This window comes from Molossus molossus, unplaced genomic scaffold, assembly GCF_014108415.1.
Source record: "Molossus molossus isolate mMolMol1 unplaced genomic scaffold, mMolMol1.p scaffold_m16_p_22, whole genome shotgun sequence".
NCBI lineage: Eukaryota > Metazoa > Chordata > Mammalia > Chiroptera > Molossidae > Molossus > Molossus molossus.
Window position 1 is genome coordinate 35601921 of NW_023425358.1, and position 19574 is coordinate 35621494.

The 19574-nt window shown below is 41.2% G+C and overlaps 1 protein-coding gene across 4 annotated transcripts in view; it reads right to left on the reverse strand.

Moving 5' to 3' along the window:
* The window catches only part of SBNO1 (strawberry notch homolog 1), a 62495-nt gene that overhangs the window by 31632 nt on the left and 11289 nt on the right, over nucleotides 1–19574 (reverse strand). For 3 of the 4 annotated variants that reach the window (XM_036276400.1, XM_036276399.1, XM_036276398.1), the window contains 12 exons: nucleotides 16286–16386; nucleotides 12350–12446; nucleotides 10187–10347; nucleotides 8766–8899; nucleotides 8497–8587; nucleotides 6758–6919; nucleotides 5620–5755; nucleotides 5168–5273; nucleotides 4883–5036; nucleotides 4258–4440; nucleotides 3602–3699; nucleotides 1180–1331 (listed from right to left, as the gene is read on the reverse strand). In XM_036276400.1, coding sequence (XP_036132293.1) covers nucleotides 1180–1331; nucleotides 3602–3699; nucleotides 4258–4440; nucleotides 4883–5036; nucleotides 5168–5273; nucleotides 5620–5755; nucleotides 6758–6919; nucleotides 8497–8587; nucleotides 8766–8899; nucleotides 10187–10347; nucleotides 12350–12446; nucleotides 16286–16386 — 1575 coding nt within the window. Of the gene's footprint in view, nucleotides 1–1179; nucleotides 1332–3601; nucleotides 3700–4257; nucleotides 4441–4882; nucleotides 5037–5167; nucleotides 5274–5619; nucleotides 5756–6757; nucleotides 6920–8496; nucleotides 8588–8765; nucleotides 8900–10186; nucleotides 10348–12349; nucleotides 12447–14577; nucleotides 15164–16285; nucleotides 16387–19574 lie in introns of those variants that run through there. The other variant, XM_036276401.1, reaches the window with a different exon arrangement.

A 19574-nucleotide genomic window follows, 5' to 3' on the forward strand; every position in this document is an offset into this window, starting at 1 on the left:
TCATGCCACTAAGACAATGGAATAATGAAGTAAAAGAAGCCAGTTTTTGGTTGTTGTTGTTCATCATAACCTCAGAATATTTTCCCGCTGATTTTCAGCACAGTGGTGGGAAGGGGGAGAAACAATGACATGCGAGACACACATCAATTAGCGGCCTTCCATATGACCCCAAGCAGGACTGGGGATCAAATCTGCAACCAGGCACATGCCCTTGACTAGGATTGAAAGGTCCACCCTTCGGTGCGCAGGCCACAGAGCCAAACCGGCCAGTGCAGAAGCCTCCTTAGACAAGACTATACATACATGCCTGGGCACAGCTTTCACAACATACAGGCCTGGGTTTTGGTTTCTATATATTGCCCAGCAGATATGTGTGAACTTCAAAAAACTCCTTATAACTCTATCTTCCTGTACCTTAATTTCCTCTGTCTAGAAAACTAAAAAAACGTATAAGACCTGCTTTCATATGGACCCCCTGTATGGCCAATGCTAACACCATGCCGAGCACAATTCAAATGGTTCAAGTCCCAATTTAAAATGGGTTTCTTATGCATTCAAAACTACATGAGCGAGAGTGAAAATATGTAGCCATTTGCTGATTCAAAGAAGGCATTTAATTCTCAAAATATCTCTCTCTCTTTTTTTAGAGTTCCATGAATTTGCCTTGGCCAGTTTTGCTCAGGGGTTAGAGCATCGGCCCGTGGACCAGTGTATCCTGGGTTTGGTCCCAATTTGTCCCCGGCCTCAGTTGGGGTCATGAAGGTGGCAACCAGTCCATGTGTCTCTTTCACATCAATGTTTCTGTCTCTCTCCCTTCCTCTCTCGCTCCCGCTCGACCTGAAGATAAATGCAAAAATATCCTCGGGTAAGGATTTTTTTTTAAAAATTGATAAAGTTCCATGAATTTTTTTTTCTTTATTGATTTTAGAGAGAGAAGATGGAAAAAGGACAGATAGAAACATGGATGAGAGAGAAGATCAACTGGCTGCCTCCTGCATGCCCCCCACTGGGGACCTGGCCCACAACCTTGGCATGTGCCCAGACCAGGAACTAAACTGGTAACATCTTGGTGAATGTGTCGATGCTCAACCAGTGAGTCACACCAGTCAGGCAAAATATCTCCTTTTAAGTGCTCAAATCTATACTACTTTCAAGAACATTAAAAAAATAAAAACCCACCTTTTCGCTTCTTCATTTTGTTTTCTTTACAAGGACTATCTCTTGGTGAACTGTTGTTACTTGGAGCTGTCAAATCGATTCCCAGCAAACTATAAAGCTTTTTCCTGTCTGGAGCAGGGAAGTGCTTTTCAATGAGTGACTGCAACACTCCTCTGTAGAAGAGGAAAAAAGTGACAATCAGCGGTTCAGTTTTGTAATTGATTTTTTTGTTTGTTTTGTTTTGAAGAGAGGAGGAGAGAGAGAGAGAAAAATATGGATGGTAGAGAAACATAGATCACTTGCTTCCTGCACTTGTGCCCTGGTGACTAAACCACAACTTGTGTAGTTGTCCTTTGAAACTATGATCCTTTGGTGCATGGGACCAGGCTCCAACCAACTGGGCCACATTGGTCAGGGCTTGAGTAGTTCAGTTTGAAACATAATTATTATATACAAAGGCATGCCATGGCCCGATAGCTAAATGGGTTAAAGCGTTGTCCCAACACACCCAAGTCGAAGGTTTGATCTCAAGTCAGAACACATGTAGAAGCAACCAATGAATGCATAATTAAGTCAAACAATAAATTGATGTTTGTCTTTCTCTAAAATCAATCAATACATAAAAGTTTTTTAAAGAATAAAAATAGCCCTGGCCAGTTTGGCTCAGCGGTTAGTTTGTCAGCCTGAGGACCAGAGAGGTCCGGGTTCAGTTCCCACTAAGGGCACGTACCTAGGTGGCAGTTTGTCCCCCGGCCCCAGTTGGGGTTGTGTGGGTGGCAACCAGTTAATGTGTCTCTCTCACATCGTCCACCCCCCCCTCCCCCGTCTCTCTCTCTCAAGATAAATACAGAAGTGTCCTCGGGTAAGGATAAAAAATAATAGTAATAATAAATATAGCCCTAGCCTGTTTGGCTCAGCGGGTAAGACTGTTGGCCCGTATGAGTTTTAGGTTCAATTCCCAGTCAAGGGCAAGTTCCTCAGTTGTAGGATTCGATCCCTAGCCCCAGTTGGATAGTGTGGGAAGCAGCATATTGGGGGGGGTGTGTGTGTCTCTCTCTCTTCCCCTTTTTTCCCTCCCACTCTACATAAAATAAAATTTAAAAAACCAATGTAGAGAATATCCTCAGCTGAGATTAAAACAATAAAAATAAAGTCTCACAGAATATACTTCTTAAAAATCAATATACTTTGTTCAATGTTACAAAATACTGATAATCCAGTTAAAATGAATTTTAATATTCTAGGCTAAGGCCATCCAATTGCAATTTAATGCAAACCCGAGCCAAATATGCAGTTTTTACACTTTCTACTAGCTACATTAAAAAGTAAAAGAAAACTGGTGAAATAAATTTTAACAATGTATTTTACTTAACTTATTATATCACTACATGTGATCAAGAAACTGTTCTACTTTGTGTGCACTTTATACTCACAGCACATCTTAATTTACACTAGCCAAGTCACCTGCTCAACAGCCACATGTGACTAGTGGCTATCATTTAAAAACTTTTTTTGTTTATTGATTTTGAGAGAGGGGAAGTGAGAGGGAGAGATAGAAACTTTGGTGAGAGAGAACATCAATTGGCTGCGTCCTGCATGCCCCCTACTGGGGATTTGGCCCACAACCTGGGCATGTGTCCAGATGTGAATGGAACTAGCAACCTCTTGGTGTATGGGGCGACGTTCAACCACTGAGCTACACTGGCTGGACCCGAAAGAATTTTTAAAACATGCAATACCTAACTAAATTTAGTGAGGGACTCTGACTTCTTTTCCCTTTGATAATCAAATAAAAAAATGACAACAGCCCTGGCCGGTTTGGCTCAGCAGTTAGAGCGTCGGCCTGCGGTCCAGAGAGACCCGGGTTCGGTTCCTGCTAAGGGCCAAGTACTTCGGTTGCAGTTTGTCCTCGGCCCTGGTTGGGTCGTCTCGGTGGCAACCACTCAATGTATCCCTTTCACGTCGATGTTTCTCCCTCCCTCCCTCCCGCTCTATCTGAACAAAATATCGGGGGGGGGAAAAAGACAACAGCCAACATAACAATAGACATCCAGTATGAACAAATCAAAATTATACCTATTTTTTGGTCAGATCAGGAAAAAATATATTTTATGGTGTGCTGCAGAATTTTAGGAATTAGTTTATGCATGCCATGACATGAAAAAGGTTGAAAATCACCCAGCCAGGTTGGTGCAGTGGATTGAGGCTAGTCCTATGGACTGAGACGTCCTGGTCAAGTTCGATTCCTGGTCAGGGTACATGCCCAGGTTTTGAGCTTGATCTCCAGTGGGGGCTGTGCAGGAGAGAGCCAATCGATGTTTCTTTTTCACATCAATGTTTCTATCTCTCTCTCCCTTCCTCTCTAATAAAACCAATAAAAACATATTTAGAAAGAAAAAAAAAGGTTGAAAATCACTGATCTAAGTAAAACGGAAAATATTACTTGGCGGTTGAAACAAAATCATTCAGTTCTCCTCCGCCCTCTTCCAAGGCTTCTAAGGTTCTGGCTTCTCCTGTAGACTGCAGACCAATTACAACACACTGGAGAGAAAATACAATTATTAGTTATAAATAAAAATATGCACATAATTCTTAAAAATATTTTTAATGTTTAGTAAAAAAATTTTCAAACAAGAACTGGTCATTATCATACGCATTGCTCCTTTATTCGGTCTACATATATTTGAGACACGCTACGGGTAAAAACTTAGCTAGCAAACAGGATTACAGCAGTGGACACGGTTTAAGCCCCAGCCCATTCTTTGTGCTTTCTAAGTAGAAATAAATTCATCAAAAAGAAGAATCCTGAGAAATATAGGCATCTATCTCCATGTTATCAGCAATTATATCGATGTGCAGCCAACTTGCAGTCATGTTTACTTCTTTACATTTAGTGAGCTCTCTAAATTCTTTATAACCACACATAGCTTTTATTATTTTAAAAACATTTTTACAGACCTACCTGTATTAATACTTTTACAATGCTTTAGAAAGAGCAGGTTTTACAAGGAGGAAACCTCAACACCCAAAAGACTTCATGAAAACAAAACAAAACACATAACTAAAGAACAAATCTCTTTTGGTGTTTTTCCAACTTACTTTTCCATTCTTGATTTCTTCTCTAGCTAGCTGCACAACCCTCTTAACTTTGGATGCTATGCACAAGTATTTGAAAAACCTCTGGTGAGCAGACCAGAACTGGCCCCACATGGATTTCTTCATTCGCTGCTCAGCATCAATCAGATCCGCAGCTTGCTGGAACCGCTCTCTGGCAATGACCCACTGAAGATGCATAATCAAAATTTTAGGTATTTCATCTTTGAGTAAAAATTATATTAAAATAACTAATTCAGTCAAAATAATATTAAGTGCAAGACCATTTAACATTAATTTAACAAAGCATATTCAGTAACTTGAGATCTCTAAAAATGACTTTTAGGGTGCTCACACAAAGCTGGCCCAAAATTCTTATAAACTCATGCAGGTATTTTAGGAAATAGTTAATTTTAATTTTTAAAACCATGGAACTAAAATAAATGGCTATTTTTTATAAATTAACAAACAGAAGGCTTGGAAAATTAGGAAAATAAGGATCTGGTGATTTATCTGTTGTTTTCTAGCAGAAATATACTGTTGTGGGCTTACCCATGTTACACAGAACAAAACTAACAGAAACATTAGCAGGTTCATTAAAAACACTAGGGATTAAGTTAAAAATTCTCACCAGCTTGACTGCTTTGTTATACATTTTTACATAGCTCTGAGAAAGAAGAACTTCCTCAATTTTGAAGGTCACTCCAGTAAAGCTCAGCTGTCGAGCAATGTACATTCCTCTAAGCTTCATATCCATAGCAACTATTTCCATGGCACCAACACCTCTGAATAAATTTAAAACACACAGTAACTATCATTAAATACAGTAGGGCTTTAACATATGTGAAAGAGGTGTTAGCAATGCACATCTTTTAGACTGCTCCTAAGAAGTAGTGTACACTGCAAATTTCATTACCTCCGTTCCACTGCTTGAATAAAATCACTGAATTCTCTAAATGGAGTTCCTTCACCCCATATTCCAAGACGGTTCATATAGGCCATATTTCGTGGTTCAGAAGCACCTGGGGAAAAAAACAAAAACAAAACTTATTACAGCTGAAAAAATAACCTCCACATCTATCTTTTAAAAATAAACAGCTACTGCCCTGGCCGGTTTGGCTCAGGGGTTAGAGCATTGGCCTGTGGTCTGGAGAGACCCAGGTTCGGTTTTCGCTAAGGACACGTACCTTGGTTGCAGTTTGTCCCCAGCCCTGCCTGGGTGGCAGCCACTCGATGTGTCCCTTTCACGTCCATGTTTCTCTCTCTCACTCCCTCCTCTCTCCCTCCCACTCTATCTGAACAAAAAGTGGAAAAATGTCCTCGGGTGAGAATTAAAAAAAATAGTAAAAAAAATAAAAAGCTACTCACCAGTGGCACTAGCATAAACAACTCTTGCTTTTGGCAATTTGTTCTGAAGCTCTAAAACGGCTAAGCCTGTCTTGGTTGGCTTTGAAGAACCAACAGGACATAAGTTTTTTGCTTTATGACATTCATCAAACACTATCTGCAAGGAATGAATTAAGGAACATATCACATTAGTAGCACGTGTCTTCAATCTTCAATGCTGTTGATAGTAAGCCCCTGGGTGTTGACTTTTTACATAATACCCACATGCCTGTCACCCAGCTGTCAGACCTTACCATGTGTGCGCGATCTGATTTAGATTGTTTTCTTTTTCATTAACATTACAAACATCAATGTAGCCCTTATGTGCCTTGCCTTGATCTCCACCAGCTCCCTCTCAGGTCTCAGAGACACCCACTAAATTTGCTATTCACTTAACCAGATATTTAATTCCTAATTAGAATGAGAAAAATATCCACCGTGACAAAAAAGCCCACAACACAGACATTGGGGCAAATTCTGTTATAAGAGAGATTACTAACTCACTGGGTGGGTCAGCATTTCAAATACATGCTGGTTCTCTGTGCAGGAGAGTGAAGGTGTTTTATGAGCAAGTCGGTCAGAAAAATACGAAGGCAGGTGATCTCCCCACAGCCATGTCTTTCAGGTCCTTTCCTATATAAACATGCCATGTGGATCCCCAAGAGGGAAACAGTCTTCTGCACTTCCTACACCTACAAGTATTTTCCTAAACCAGGGACTTAATAAATACTGGCCTCCTTCCTATGTGACAGCCACAAAACAGAACCAATTTTCTGACCCTTTTGGACTTTAGGTAATCATTAAAGCAGACAGCCCAGGAACTTGTTTATTTAATCTCAGGATTCCTATTTCCCAAATATTCATTCTTACATTAACTCTACAAAAATACAAAAGCAGCCCTGGGCTATTTTGCTCAGTGGTTAGAACGGCAGCCTGCAGACTGAAGGGTCCTGGGTTCCATTCCCAGTCAAGGGCACGTATGTGGATTGTAGATTCGATCCCTGACCCCCGTCAAGTTTGTGCGTGAAGCAACCAATCGATGTCTCTCTCTCAAACATCCTCAGGTGAAGATTAACAAAAAATTAAATTAATTTTTGAAAAAGGTTGTTGAAAAGGATATCACTCCGTCAAAGTCATCGCCACACCAATGCAGAAGCTGTTTTAACCTCGTTTTATATTTACCACCGGACTGACTCTCACCAATAAGAGAAGAATAGGTAGCAAAAATAACACCCTTTTTCACGCTCCCGTTATGTTTGGAAGAAATTTTTCCATACTTAAACTGAAAAAGAGAAGAGGAGAATTTAGTAAATACACACTTCTCTCTGAAACATTTATTCCACCCAATCTTCTAGAGTCAAGGAACTCCTAAGATCATACAAAAATATCTTATACATATGAATACACATACACACAAAGCATGCACCCACACACATATGTATATACAACTTCGTGGTACAAAGGTCCAGTTTTCAAAGTCACAAAAAATACATCACAGCCCTGGCCAGTTTGGCTCAGCAGTTAGAACGTTGGCCCGCGGACCAGAGAGAGACCCAGGTTCGGTTCCCACTAAGGGCACGTACCTCGGGTGCAGTTTGTCTCTTGCCCTGGTTGGGGTCATGTGGGTGGCAACCACTGGATGTGTCGCAACCACTCGATATGTCTCTCTCACATCAATGTTTTTTTCTCTCTCTCTCTCTTCCTCCTGCTCTGTCTTGAGATAAATGCAAAAATGTCCTCAGGTAAGGATTAAAAAATAAATTAGCCCTGGCTGGTTTTGCTCACTGGATAGAGCATCGGCCTGTGGTCCAGAGAGGCCCGGGTTCGGTTCCCACTAAGGGCGCGTGCCTCGGCCCTGGTTGGTCGTGTGGGTGCAGCCACTGGCTGTGTTCCTTTCACATCGATGTTTCTCTCTCTCTCTCTCTCTCTCTCCCTTCCACTCTATCTGAACAAAAAATGGAGAAATGTCCTCGGGTGAGGATAAAATAAATAAAAATAAATTTTAAAAACATCACACACAAAAAAAATTACAAACCAAACTCCCCTACAAGAGTCACAATATTCATTCTACAAATATTTATTGCACAGTTATTGCTACAGGCAAAGCACTGTAATTAAGTTCTGAGGGAAATGTAGAAATAATGATTAATAGTTAATGTGCCCTTCTTCAATTACACTGACTCAGAAATAAAAAATATTTTAGATGCCAGCTACATGCTTTTGAACAATTAGTAGTTTTTCAAGGCACTGCACTTGACTACCTCCCAATGCGTCAAGAATGCCACCCAGAAAAGCATTGTGGAGCCACAGTGACCTAACCTAGGACCCATGTGGCAGGTAGACTTACGTTTACTTCTTCTCAAAGGGCTATAGGAGGGAACTTGCAGAAACTAGGTCTGTCTACTATACCCTGTAACTGAGCAATTGGTGCATAGCTGGGGGACAATAACATTTGCTACAGATGAACTCTCTAATCACTTCCACTTGACAGAACTGTCTTACCAGAACACAGGTGTGGGTACACAAGTCCACGGACACACAGGCATCAAACCAGTCTCCAAACCACGGCCATTCTCTAAAGGTCGTGTCCACACAGCTTTACTGCACTGTACCCTCTCAGAAGACTAAGAGAACAAATTCCAAAACAACAGACAATGTCTATTTTGTTTGCCACTACAGAACCGTACTTGGCATAGTATTTGACACACAGAAATCCACAAACCAACAGTGACTAGCACTAAGTTTCCTGTGAAGTAATTCAGTGCATCCTTGTAACAGTCCTATGAAGCGGAAACTTATTATTCCCATATCATACATGAGTATTTATTGAATAACCAACTAAATAGAAAAGTTTCATACCTTATTTAATGAATGGACCAAAATGTTTTTTGCTCCAATGTCCCTCAAATCTCTTTCAGCATCGTACTTTAAATCATTTGAAACACTGAACCTGCCACAAAAATAAATAAAATAAATGCAAATTCCACGGTTCTGCCATTTTTCAGAAATAAATAAAACCAGGCCTTGACACTTCAGAAACTACACAGCTGCTCATTCAAACCCCTCCCTCCCCAGTGCTGAAGTGATCATTCACATGGGCGCTCCCACAGCCAGTCCTCAGCACTTACCACAATGCTCTTTTCCTACTCAACAAATAATTCTCATAGATGATTCCTGCTATCGTCCTCCCTTTTCCTACACCAGCACCATCACCTATTAAGAAGCCAGCACGATCTCCATTAGGTAGGAATGTTTCATGTTGCTAGGGGGGGAAAAAAAAGCTGGTAATTAACCTATTTCTTTTGATATTTCGGTGATCAGTCTCTCATACACTGTTTCAGGGCTATATTAACGCAACCTGTGTTTATAATAAATGGCATACAGTTTGGCTTACTGTGGATACTTTCTTTTTATTTACTATGTGTTCCATCTTGCTACCCTTGCATGCACCAGGTGACTAAAATGAACAAACATGCACAATCTTCCAGCCCCTCTCAACAGCACTGCCAAATACAAACTTTTGCATCACACATAAATGTGAGGGATGGGTGGCTGTTTGACCATCACTTCTTTGACAAACAGAGTAGGACAGAAATCCTTTCAAAACTGCCATAACTCTTAACTCAACATTGTTTTAAAAACTGATACAACACCTTTGTGGTAACATCACAGTTTATTCAATCATTCCAAGGGTGTGAGCTTTCAAACTATTTTAGCTTTCAACCACGGAGGGGGGGTGAGGGAAGATCCAACAAAAAGCCTTATGTATGTGTTCTTTTCTACTGATTCTATGGGATAAACTCCAGCAATGGAATTGTTAGGTCAAAGGATATAAACCCTTTTTTTTTCTTTATTGATTTTAGAGAGAAGAAAAGGGGGGGGAGAGAAAAATCAATGAAAGAGAGAACATCGATTGGCTGCCTCCTGCATGCCCGCCACTGGGGATCAGGCCCACAACCTGGGCATGTGCCTTGACCACGACCACTTGGTGCATGGGTGGACACTCAACCATTGAGCCACACTGGCCGAGCTATGCATTTTTAGTTTTAATGCAGATTCCCAGTGAATCCCAAAAAGTTAACATTTGTCATTTGTACATGCATTGTACTCCCCATATCCACACTGCCCCCGTTTAATTTTCAAACACGAAAGACTTCTATAAAAACCACATTCAGAAGTTTTCCATGCAAGGAAAACTTACCTCTGGACTAAAACAACTAGATAATATAGACTTCGATTAACAGATAGAAAAAAAATTTTTTAAAGCCCGGCCTGAGTGGCTCAGTGGTTGAGTGTCCGCCCATGCACCAAGAGGTTGCCAGTTCAATTCCCAGTCAGGGCACATGTCCAGGTTGTGGGCCCAATCCCCAGTGGGGAGCACGCAGGAGGTGGCCAATTGATGTTCTCTCTCATCAATGTTTCTCTCTCTCTGTCTCCCTCTCCCTTCGTCTCTATAAAATCAATGAAGAAAAAAATAAAATAAATCAATAAAGAAAATAAACGTAAAAAGGATGAATACGGTATGCAGTTACGAAATATCATTGCTTACCTGGGCTGCGTATGTAATTGCTTCAAGCTGTAATGCTGATAACCAGCCATTGTCAATGGTTTCTTCAGAAATGGAGGCTTTGTACCAAACGTCAGGAGGAGTAACACTGGATAAAGAACTAGTTTCCACCACAGCATCTGGGTGACGTAGCCCAATTTTTACTAAATGAAAATTTAAAAAAAAATACTTCACTTTAATTATTCTAGGGAACAGTACTTCCGGGTGTATTATAAGACACTGACCTTCTATTTTAAGACAGAAAATATTAAGTAAATAAGTAACTATATATTCCAGGATTCTATAAAAAGCCACTGATAGTCAAGTACTGTTCAAATTTGACTAAAATGACCTATTTATCAACTTTCTATGTTTTAAATAGTGACATGTGGATTAAAGAGATCAAGGAAAATACCAATTTAGTATACACCAGGTTCTCCAGTAGTAACAGAACATAATCTTAGCTTAAGAAGTTTACGTGAATAAATCATTCATTATCAATCAGTGACAAAAGTTTACAATATTATTTTATCTTGAAAGATATTTCAAAAAAATCTTGGCTAGAAAACTGAAGAGAAACTAGTTCCCCAAAATGTATGAAGTGAATATAATCTAAAATAGGGGTCAACAAACTTTTTCTGTAAATGGTCAAGTAGTAAATATTTTCAGATTTGCGGGCATCTGGTCTCTTTTGCCGAACATTGCTGTTGTAGCAGGGTTAAAGCAGCCCTGGCCGATAAATAACCCATGGGCATGGCTATGTTCCAATAAAACTTTATTTAAAAAAATAAAAAAATAGGCCCTGGCCGGTTTGGCTCAGCGGTTGAAGCATTGGTCTGCGGACCAGAGAGTCCCGGGTTTGGTTCCCACTAGGGGAACATACCAAAAAATAAAAATAAAAATAAAAAATAGTCCAGATTTACTTTGCTGACTTCTGGTTTAAGGGGTCATCAATAAACTTTTAATCCTTTTTTAACTTTTTATTTTAGCCCTGGCAGGTTTGGCTCAGCAGTTAGAGCATCGGCCTGAGGTCCAGAGAGACCCGGGTTCGGTTCCTGCTAGGGGCGCGTGCCTTGGTTGCAGTTTGTCCCCGGCCCTGGTTGGTCGTGCGGGTGGCAGCCACTCGATGAGTCCCTTTCATGTTGATGTTTCTCTCTTCCTCTCTCCCTCCCACTCTATCTGAACAAAAAAATGAAAGTGTCCTCGGGTAAGGATAAAAAAATAAAAATTATTTTATTATTATTATTATTATTTTACATCTTCACCCACGGGTATTTCTCCATTTTTGTTTAGCTAGAGTGAGAGGGAGACAGTGGGAAGGGGGGGGGGACATCAACATAAGAGGGACACATCAAGTGGCTGCCTCCCACAAACTCAATCAAGGCTGGGGACGAATCGCAGCCAAGGTATGTGCCCTGGACTAGAATCAAACCTGTGGCTCATTCACTGGTCCTTGGGCTAACGCTCTAACCACTGAGCAAAACCAGCCAGGGCTAAACTTTTAATCCTTTTGTGAAGACTATTATTGGAAAATTTCAGATACCACAATTTAAAGCTCATTTTAAATGACCAGAAAAGTATGAGATCTTAGGGCCCACACATGAATGATAAACAGATTTTTGGTTTAAGTGGTATTATTAGTGGCTTTTCCAAAAACCCAGAGTATGTAAAAGACAAATAATTATTAATTTTCATGGTCATTATGGGAAAAAGGCAGACATAATGTTAATAAACCAGTGAATTCAAATAACACATTTTACCTTTAAGATTCCCAGGTTTTAAAATTTTGATTTAGATAAGCTCTACCAACCACATAAACTTAAGACACATATTCACGCACATCTCTGCAATGTACTGATTTTATAATCTCTTTCAGCAAAATTAAGTTGAAACAAAATAAACCCAATATTTTATTCTTTGTTTTAAAAGACTTCAATCTAAAACAAAGTTCTAAATTTGTGAAGAAAATAAAAACCACAGTAAAATGTTATTGAAGATATTTTCAAACATATTATAATTTAAAACATGACAAAGATGGTACATGTTAAATCCTGAGGTACCCAACCCTGATAGATCCTAATAGATAACAATGTGTGTGGGTAAGTCATTTAAGCTCAAGAGGAACCCAGAAGTCTGTCATCATTCTGAGAAATCCCAAAGACATACACTTTATCGGCATATACTCTGCATAAGTTTCTGCGTGACCCATTTCTTCCTCGTCTTCTTCCTCCGGTTCATCTTCCTCTTTTACAACAGGAACCTTCTGTAACACAGAGAGCACACAATCCATTCTCATCCAGACTGGAAGCCCAGGCACACCACAACACTCTTTTGAAGGAACACCCCAAATCTCCGAATCTGAAAGCATGGCATACCATTTCTACACTCCCTGAATCGGGTCCCGGTTTGTGGCTTGCAGCTTCTCCAATGATGAGCACAGACCATCCATGACCTGCTCTCATAACTAATACACCAAGGAGCTACCACAGGGCTGCACCTTCCTCCCACTACCATCATCTCAAACTACTGTCACCTTTGCCCTGGCCGAAACTCCAAGTCTCACCTCATCTGTTCTCTTTTAGTTCACTTCCATCTGTCTTCTTAAAACCAAAGTCCTGCCCTGGCTGGATTGGCTCAGCAGTTAGAGCATCAGCCCGTGGACCAATAAGTACCAGGTTCGATTCCGGTCAAGGACACGTACCTCAGTTTCGGTTCAGTCCCTGGCACTGGGTGAGGTTGTACAGGACGCAACCAGTCAACGTGTCTCTCTCACACTGATGTTTCTCTGCCCTCCTTGCCCACTTCCACCTACTCTATTTGAAGATAAATGGAAAAACATCCTCAGGTGAGAATTTTAAAAATAGGCCCACTAGCGCTGGCCGGTTTTGCTCAGCGGTTAGAGCGTGGGCCTGTGGACCAGAGAGTCCCGGGTTCGGTTTCCAGTTTCCGCTAAGGGCAAGTGCCTTGGTTGTAGTTTGTCCCCACCCCAGTTGGGGTTATGTGGATGGCAACCTGTTGATGTGTCTGACTCACATCAATGTGTCTCTCTCTCTCTTCCCCACCTCTCTCCCTCCCACGCTATCTGAAGATAAATGCAAAAATATCCTCGGGTGAGGATTAAAAACAAAAAAATAGTCCCACTGGTGTGGCTCAGTGGTAGAACGTCAACCCATGCACCAAAGGGGTCACTGGTTTGATACCCAGTCAGGGCACATGCCCAGGTGGTGAGCCAAATCCCCAGTGGGGAGTGTGCAGGAGGCGGCCAACCTATGTTCTCTCTCATTGGTGTTTCTATCTGTCTCTTCTTCTCCCTTCCTCTCTCTCTAAAAATCTATCCAAAAAAATTATAATAGTAATAAAAAATAAAACCAAAGGCCCAGTAAGCCTTAGAGTTGAAATGTTCTTCTGAAGGGCAGAGAAGTCACTTCAAACATCTGTGTCTCCACAGACACAATCACAACCACATTTAGGATCCCTGTATAATTTACTCTCCACACCTTGGCACCTCTTGCCATGAAATAGGGAGTTACTAATGACTATGTGAGGAACAGAGGAGGAAACCTGGACTATCTCAAGCAAACAGAGCAAATGGTCATCAGCCAAGTGTTCCCTTGTGTTTCTCAACAGAATCTTACAGGGATAGAGGCAGGGAAGGAGAGGGAGACAGAAAGACCTGGAACAAGCCTCTTTTTAATACCGAAGAACCATTAGGAAAACTTTCTTTCGTTTTTTTGTTAATCCTCGACTGAGGATATTTTTTCATTTATTTTTAGATACAGTAGAAGGGAGAAAGAGGAAGCTGGAGAGGGGCAGCACCGATTTAACAGACATATTGATTGCTGGGTCTGGGGATTGAACCTGTAACCCAGGTCTGTGCCTTTGACAGGGAATCGAACCCGAGACCCTTCAGTCCACAGGCTGATGCTCTAACCGCTGGGCCAAACCGGCCAGGCAGGAAATCTCTCTCAATGTGTACGTGGCTCAAGGAGAGTGGGAAAAAGCAGCTGTGAAACTCAGTGTAGCAAGGAGAGAGGAGGAGAGAGAAAACCCAGTCAGGACCTGTAGGTAATGCTCAGGGTCACATGGCACTGGAAGGTAAGGGCAGGCTCTTATTATTATTATTAATGTTTACTTAGTCTAGAACAGAATATGAAGGCTCAGTAAGTGTGAGAGGAAAAAGGGCAGTGGGAGATAAACATCCAATCAACATCATCCCATGGAGTCCACAGAAAAATCCCCAAACTCCCAATGCTCTCGGGAAGTATGCCAACTGAAACCCAATTTGAGAAATTAGAGACAAAACAGGATTGGCCAAAGAAACAGATGTGAACCACAATTCTGCTGGTACTTGTCCTGTGTGGCCTCGCGCAAACTGAAATTCCAAATCCTCCCACCTCCAATCACATCTCAGCTACAACAGGGATGGACACCGTGCTGACACCAGCCTTCTTCTGTCTCCTCTACCTTATCTCCTTACCTAGATTCAATTAGAAGATAAGATGGTGCTGTCAAAGAGTCACAGAATCCAGGGACCACACAGGTAATATTTCTAAGCCAGCTGGATATAAAATGGCAACTGTCACTAGGCTTAGGGTCAAGAAATGCCTGCCCAACACATAAAGTAGATGTTCACTACACTCCACTCTAGGCACATTTTACTAGATGGGGAATGTAGGCCTACCTAGGGTTGTCAGATACTCCTATTTTTTAAGAAAACCAAGAAATGAGGATTTTCATGTGTTACAAAAAAGTTTAAAATTTTCAAAAACTGTGGAGGCCAAACAAAACACACATATCCACTGGTTTGGGTCCATAGGCTACCAGTGAACAGCCTGATGGATGTTTCCTAACTGCACCACAACACAGAATTTGGGCATAGTATGGGCAAGCACGTGGTGACTGTGAACCTGAGCACTAACTACACACAACATTTCTTGGAGAAAAGTGCATTCTTACTTTCCAAAATTCCACTCTCAAGTAAGCTGTCAGCACACAGCGTTAAGTGCTGGGGGCTGCCAGCACTTGTCCGTTTCTGCAATTCCTATTCCACCCCAAGTCCCATCCATCCTCTCCCTGTTACGTGCAGTCTTCTCATACTGTCTATTCCTTTTCTCTGTTCGCCTCATCCTTGCCAATCCTCCAAGTTTAGACCCTTATTTTATCTCCCTTCTGCATTACTTACCAAGCTCCTCCCAATCTCTCTTCCCTAAACGAACTCATCCTGAATCTAGCAGGTCCCTCCACTTCCAGGCTGCATCAACAACTCCAAAGTCCTTCAAACTCAACTCAGGACCCTCCACAAAACCCAAATAAACCTCTCCATCTCCCTGCAAGCCACACGTCTTGGCTTTGTGGCACCTAAGCACATGGCCACCACCTCCTCTGTACCTATTAATGCTTTGTTTCCTTCCTAAAATGCCCTCTAGAGTTCTGTCCACACTCAACACCCAAACTTCATCACACCTCCTCTATAAAATGAAGTCTTTCCAGTTCAAGATCTCATTGTCTTCCAAACTTAAAACCCTTGTTGCAAGCATCAAAATGTACCTTTGACTGTACCTGCTTACTTAAAAAATGTGTTTGTCACACTACATGTTTATTCAAGGGGAGCCATGTAGCACACTTCTAGCAGAAACCTACCACACACACTCAGTATTATACAAAGCACATTAAATAAATGAATAGAAGCAATGAACTCTAAACATATTGCATTGCTAAATGTATGAAAAAGATGATGATGTAATTACTTACACCCAGACCATTACATGATCTGACAAGTCATAGAAACAGCTAACCATGCAGGTTCAATCCTACAATGAACGTCATTACCAAATACTTGATTCCACCCTTCTTCCCAATCAGAGGAGATGCACAATAAAAAGATGCCAGTACTTCATATAACACTACATCTATCTTATCAACTATGCAAGTTTTAACCATCTTGTTTAGTATATATTAGCTTATTCAAGTGAAGTCAAATGCTTAGTCATTAGTTTATATAGCAGAGTAGCCCACCTTCACCCACAACAGTTTTCTGAGGGTTGCTGAGAACCCTTTAGCCGAGCGACTTTCACACCACACAGACACAGCTTTGAAACTCACCATGGTTGGGGAAAAACTCCTCATTTTCATGTCATTTATCCATATTCTTGCTACTTCTTTGTTAGAAGACTCTTTTTTTATTGTACCATTGCTTACATCAGCTGAAGGGGAGAATCAATTTATATTTTAGAACAAAATCTCAATTTCTTTTCCTATAGTTTTTTTTTTTAATTCAGTAAAATTTACCCACTTCAGTTTGGCTGGTGTGGCTCAGTGGTGTAGCACCAAGAGGTCACCGGTTCGATTCCCAGTCAAGATATATGCCCAGGTTTCGGGCCCAGTTCCCAAAGGGGGGCATGTAGGAGGCGGCCAATCGATTCTCATCAACGTTACTCTCTCTCCCTCTCACTTCCTCTCTCTCTCTCAAATTAATAAAGGGGGAAAAAATTACCCACCTCAGAAACCCAGAAATACCAAACTGCTTTTCACTAACTTAATTAAGTATAAGGATGAAAACATTAAAAGCTGTGTTCCATTATGAAGGTAAGACTTAACCTTAGAAAACAGGTAACTTAGCCCGGACTGGTTTGGCTCAGCGGTTAGAGCGTCAGTCTGCAGACCAAACAGTCCCAGGTTCTATTCCGGCCAAGTGGTTGCAGTTTGTCCCCAGCCCCAGTGGGGTCATGCGGGTGGCAACCAATCGATGTTTCTCTTTCCCTCCCTCTCACTCTGTCTAAAGATAAATATAAGAATATTCTTGGGGCCCTAGCCGGTTTGGCTCAGCGGTTAGAGCGTCGGCCTGCGGTCCAGAGAGACCTGGGTTTGGTTCCCGCTAAGGGTATGTACCTCGGTTGCAGTTTGTCCCCGGCCCTGGTTGGTCGTGCGGGTGGCAGCCACTCGATGTGTCCCTTTCACGTCGATGTTTCTCTCTTTCTCTCCCTTCCTCTCTCCCTCCCACTCTACCTGAACAAAAAATGGAAAAAATGTCCTCGGGTGAGGATAAAATAAATAAATAAATAAATAAATAAATAAATAAATAAATAAATAAATAAAATAAAAAGAATATTCTTGGGTGAGGATTTAAGAAAAAAAAGAAAGAAAACAAGTAACTTAAAAGGAAATATGCAGCCCAGCCGGTGTGGCTCAGTGCATTCTGAGCACTGACCCATGCACCAAGAGGTCGCCGGTTCAAATGCCAGTCAGGGCACATACCCAGGGCATGGGCTCGATCCCTAGTAGGGGGCATGCAGGAGACGGCCAATCGATGTTTCTTTCTCCCTCTCCCTTCCTCTCTCTCTAAAATAAATAAAGATAAAAACATTTTTTTTTAAAAAAGGAAATGTGCACAGAAAATTTGAAAGCTATTTATAAAAAGACACCTTAGCCCAGGCCAATTTGGCTCAGCAGTTAGAGCATAGGGCCACACAACACAGTACCAAGTTCGGTTCCCGCTAATAGCACTACCTCTGTTGCTGTTAGTCCCTGGCCCCTGTTGGGGTTGTGTGGGTGGCAACCAGCCCATGTGTCTCTCTCACATTGATGTTCCTCTCTTCCTCCTGCTCTACCTGAAGATGAATGCAAAAATGCCCTCCAGTGAAGACAAAAAAAAAGATACCTTACCCAGAACTATTTGGTAGTTCATTTCAATACAAATGCCAGGAGACAGCCATTTCTTACAGATATGTCCCTTGGGGACCTTGCTAGTTAGCTTAATTGGTTAGAGCACAGTCCCAATGTGGCAAGGGGATCGAGCCTGCAGCCCAGGCATGTGCCCTGACCAGGAATGGAATTGGGACCTCAGTCCGTGGGACAATGCTCAATCCACTGAGCCACACCAGTTGAGTGACTCAAATACTATTTAGTTCAATGGAGAAGACAAAGAAAGAATATCCCTTCTTAAGAATTCTCATTTTTCAGTTTCTAAAAATATACTACTAAAACTTGATAGAGTCAAAATTTTTAAAAAGATATTAATTCGCCCTGGTCGGTTTGGCTCAGCGGTTAGAGCGTCGGCCTGCGGTCCGGAGAGACCCGGGTTCGGTTCCCACTAAGGGCACGTACTTCGGTTGCAGTTTGTCCCCGGCCCTGGTTGGTCGTCCTGGTTGGTCGTGCGGTGGCAGCCACTCGATGTGTCCCTTTCACATCGATGTTTCTCTCTATCTCTTCCTCTCTCTCCCTCCCACTCTATCTGTACAAAAAATGGAAAAATGTCCTCGGGTGAGGATTAAAAAATAAAAAAAAGATATTAATTCTATTTTACCTTAAAAAATGACCTTAGTATACAAATACAAAGCTAACCTCTTCCTGCCCACACCATTTTCAATTTCTCCCCGGAGCACATATCCCTGACTTACTATGTAACTCCACTGGAATGCAAACTCCATGAGGGCAGAGATTTCAACAGTTTTCATCTCAGCCACAGCCTCAGAATTCCCCAAACAGTGCTTGACATAGATGCTCAATAAATATTTGTTCAATAAATGAGCAGCAACAACAAAAAAGCCACTCCAGGAAAGAAAAACTACAATATCTACATTCTTTATGCATAAATGAATTCCTAAAAAGGTGGGATCAAACCATTGTTGGGCTGTTTCGCTTTAAATCTAAACCTTTCTTAAAGTATTGTAAGTTAGCTAGTGGTAATGGTTGTACAATTCTGTGAATATACTAAAACCCACTGAATTGTACACTTCAAATGGGAAAATTTTATGGTAAGTAAATTATGTCTTTATAAAGATGTTATAAAAAGTATTATGGGTGTTTTCTCTTCAAAGAAAATATAGTGAATTATTTTACAATAAGAGTATGTATTTTAAAAGAGAATTACTAAAAACGTGACTATCCGTAAGTAATGAAGTCAATGACAGGCAAAATCACAAAACTGTAAATGTCCGAGTAAAAGTATCAAACCATCAGATTAAAGCCTATTAATCTCAAACATGGTATGAGGACCACCAGCAACAGCACCTCCAAAAAGCTTATTAGAAAGGCAGAATCTTGGGCCCCATCCCAGACCTACTGAATCTGATTCTGTTTTTGAACAAGATTCCCAAGTGATTCACAGGTAGTATGAGAAGCACTGATTTAAAGGACTGAGAAAAATGTTAACCAGTTATTCACAATTTATAAAACCGAGATCTCATAACTTCAATGAAGTCACTTGGTAATTCCACACTGCATTTCAAAACTAAATGACAAGGATTCTAAATTTTTGCTTCTCTTGAACTGTATAAATATTTTAAGAGTACAGAGTCATAAAGTTATTAGCGCTTTCACATCCAATTCTTTTAAGACCCAAGCAAATCCTTAAAAAGACACTGATACATCTTAGCAAAGGCAAACCACTGAC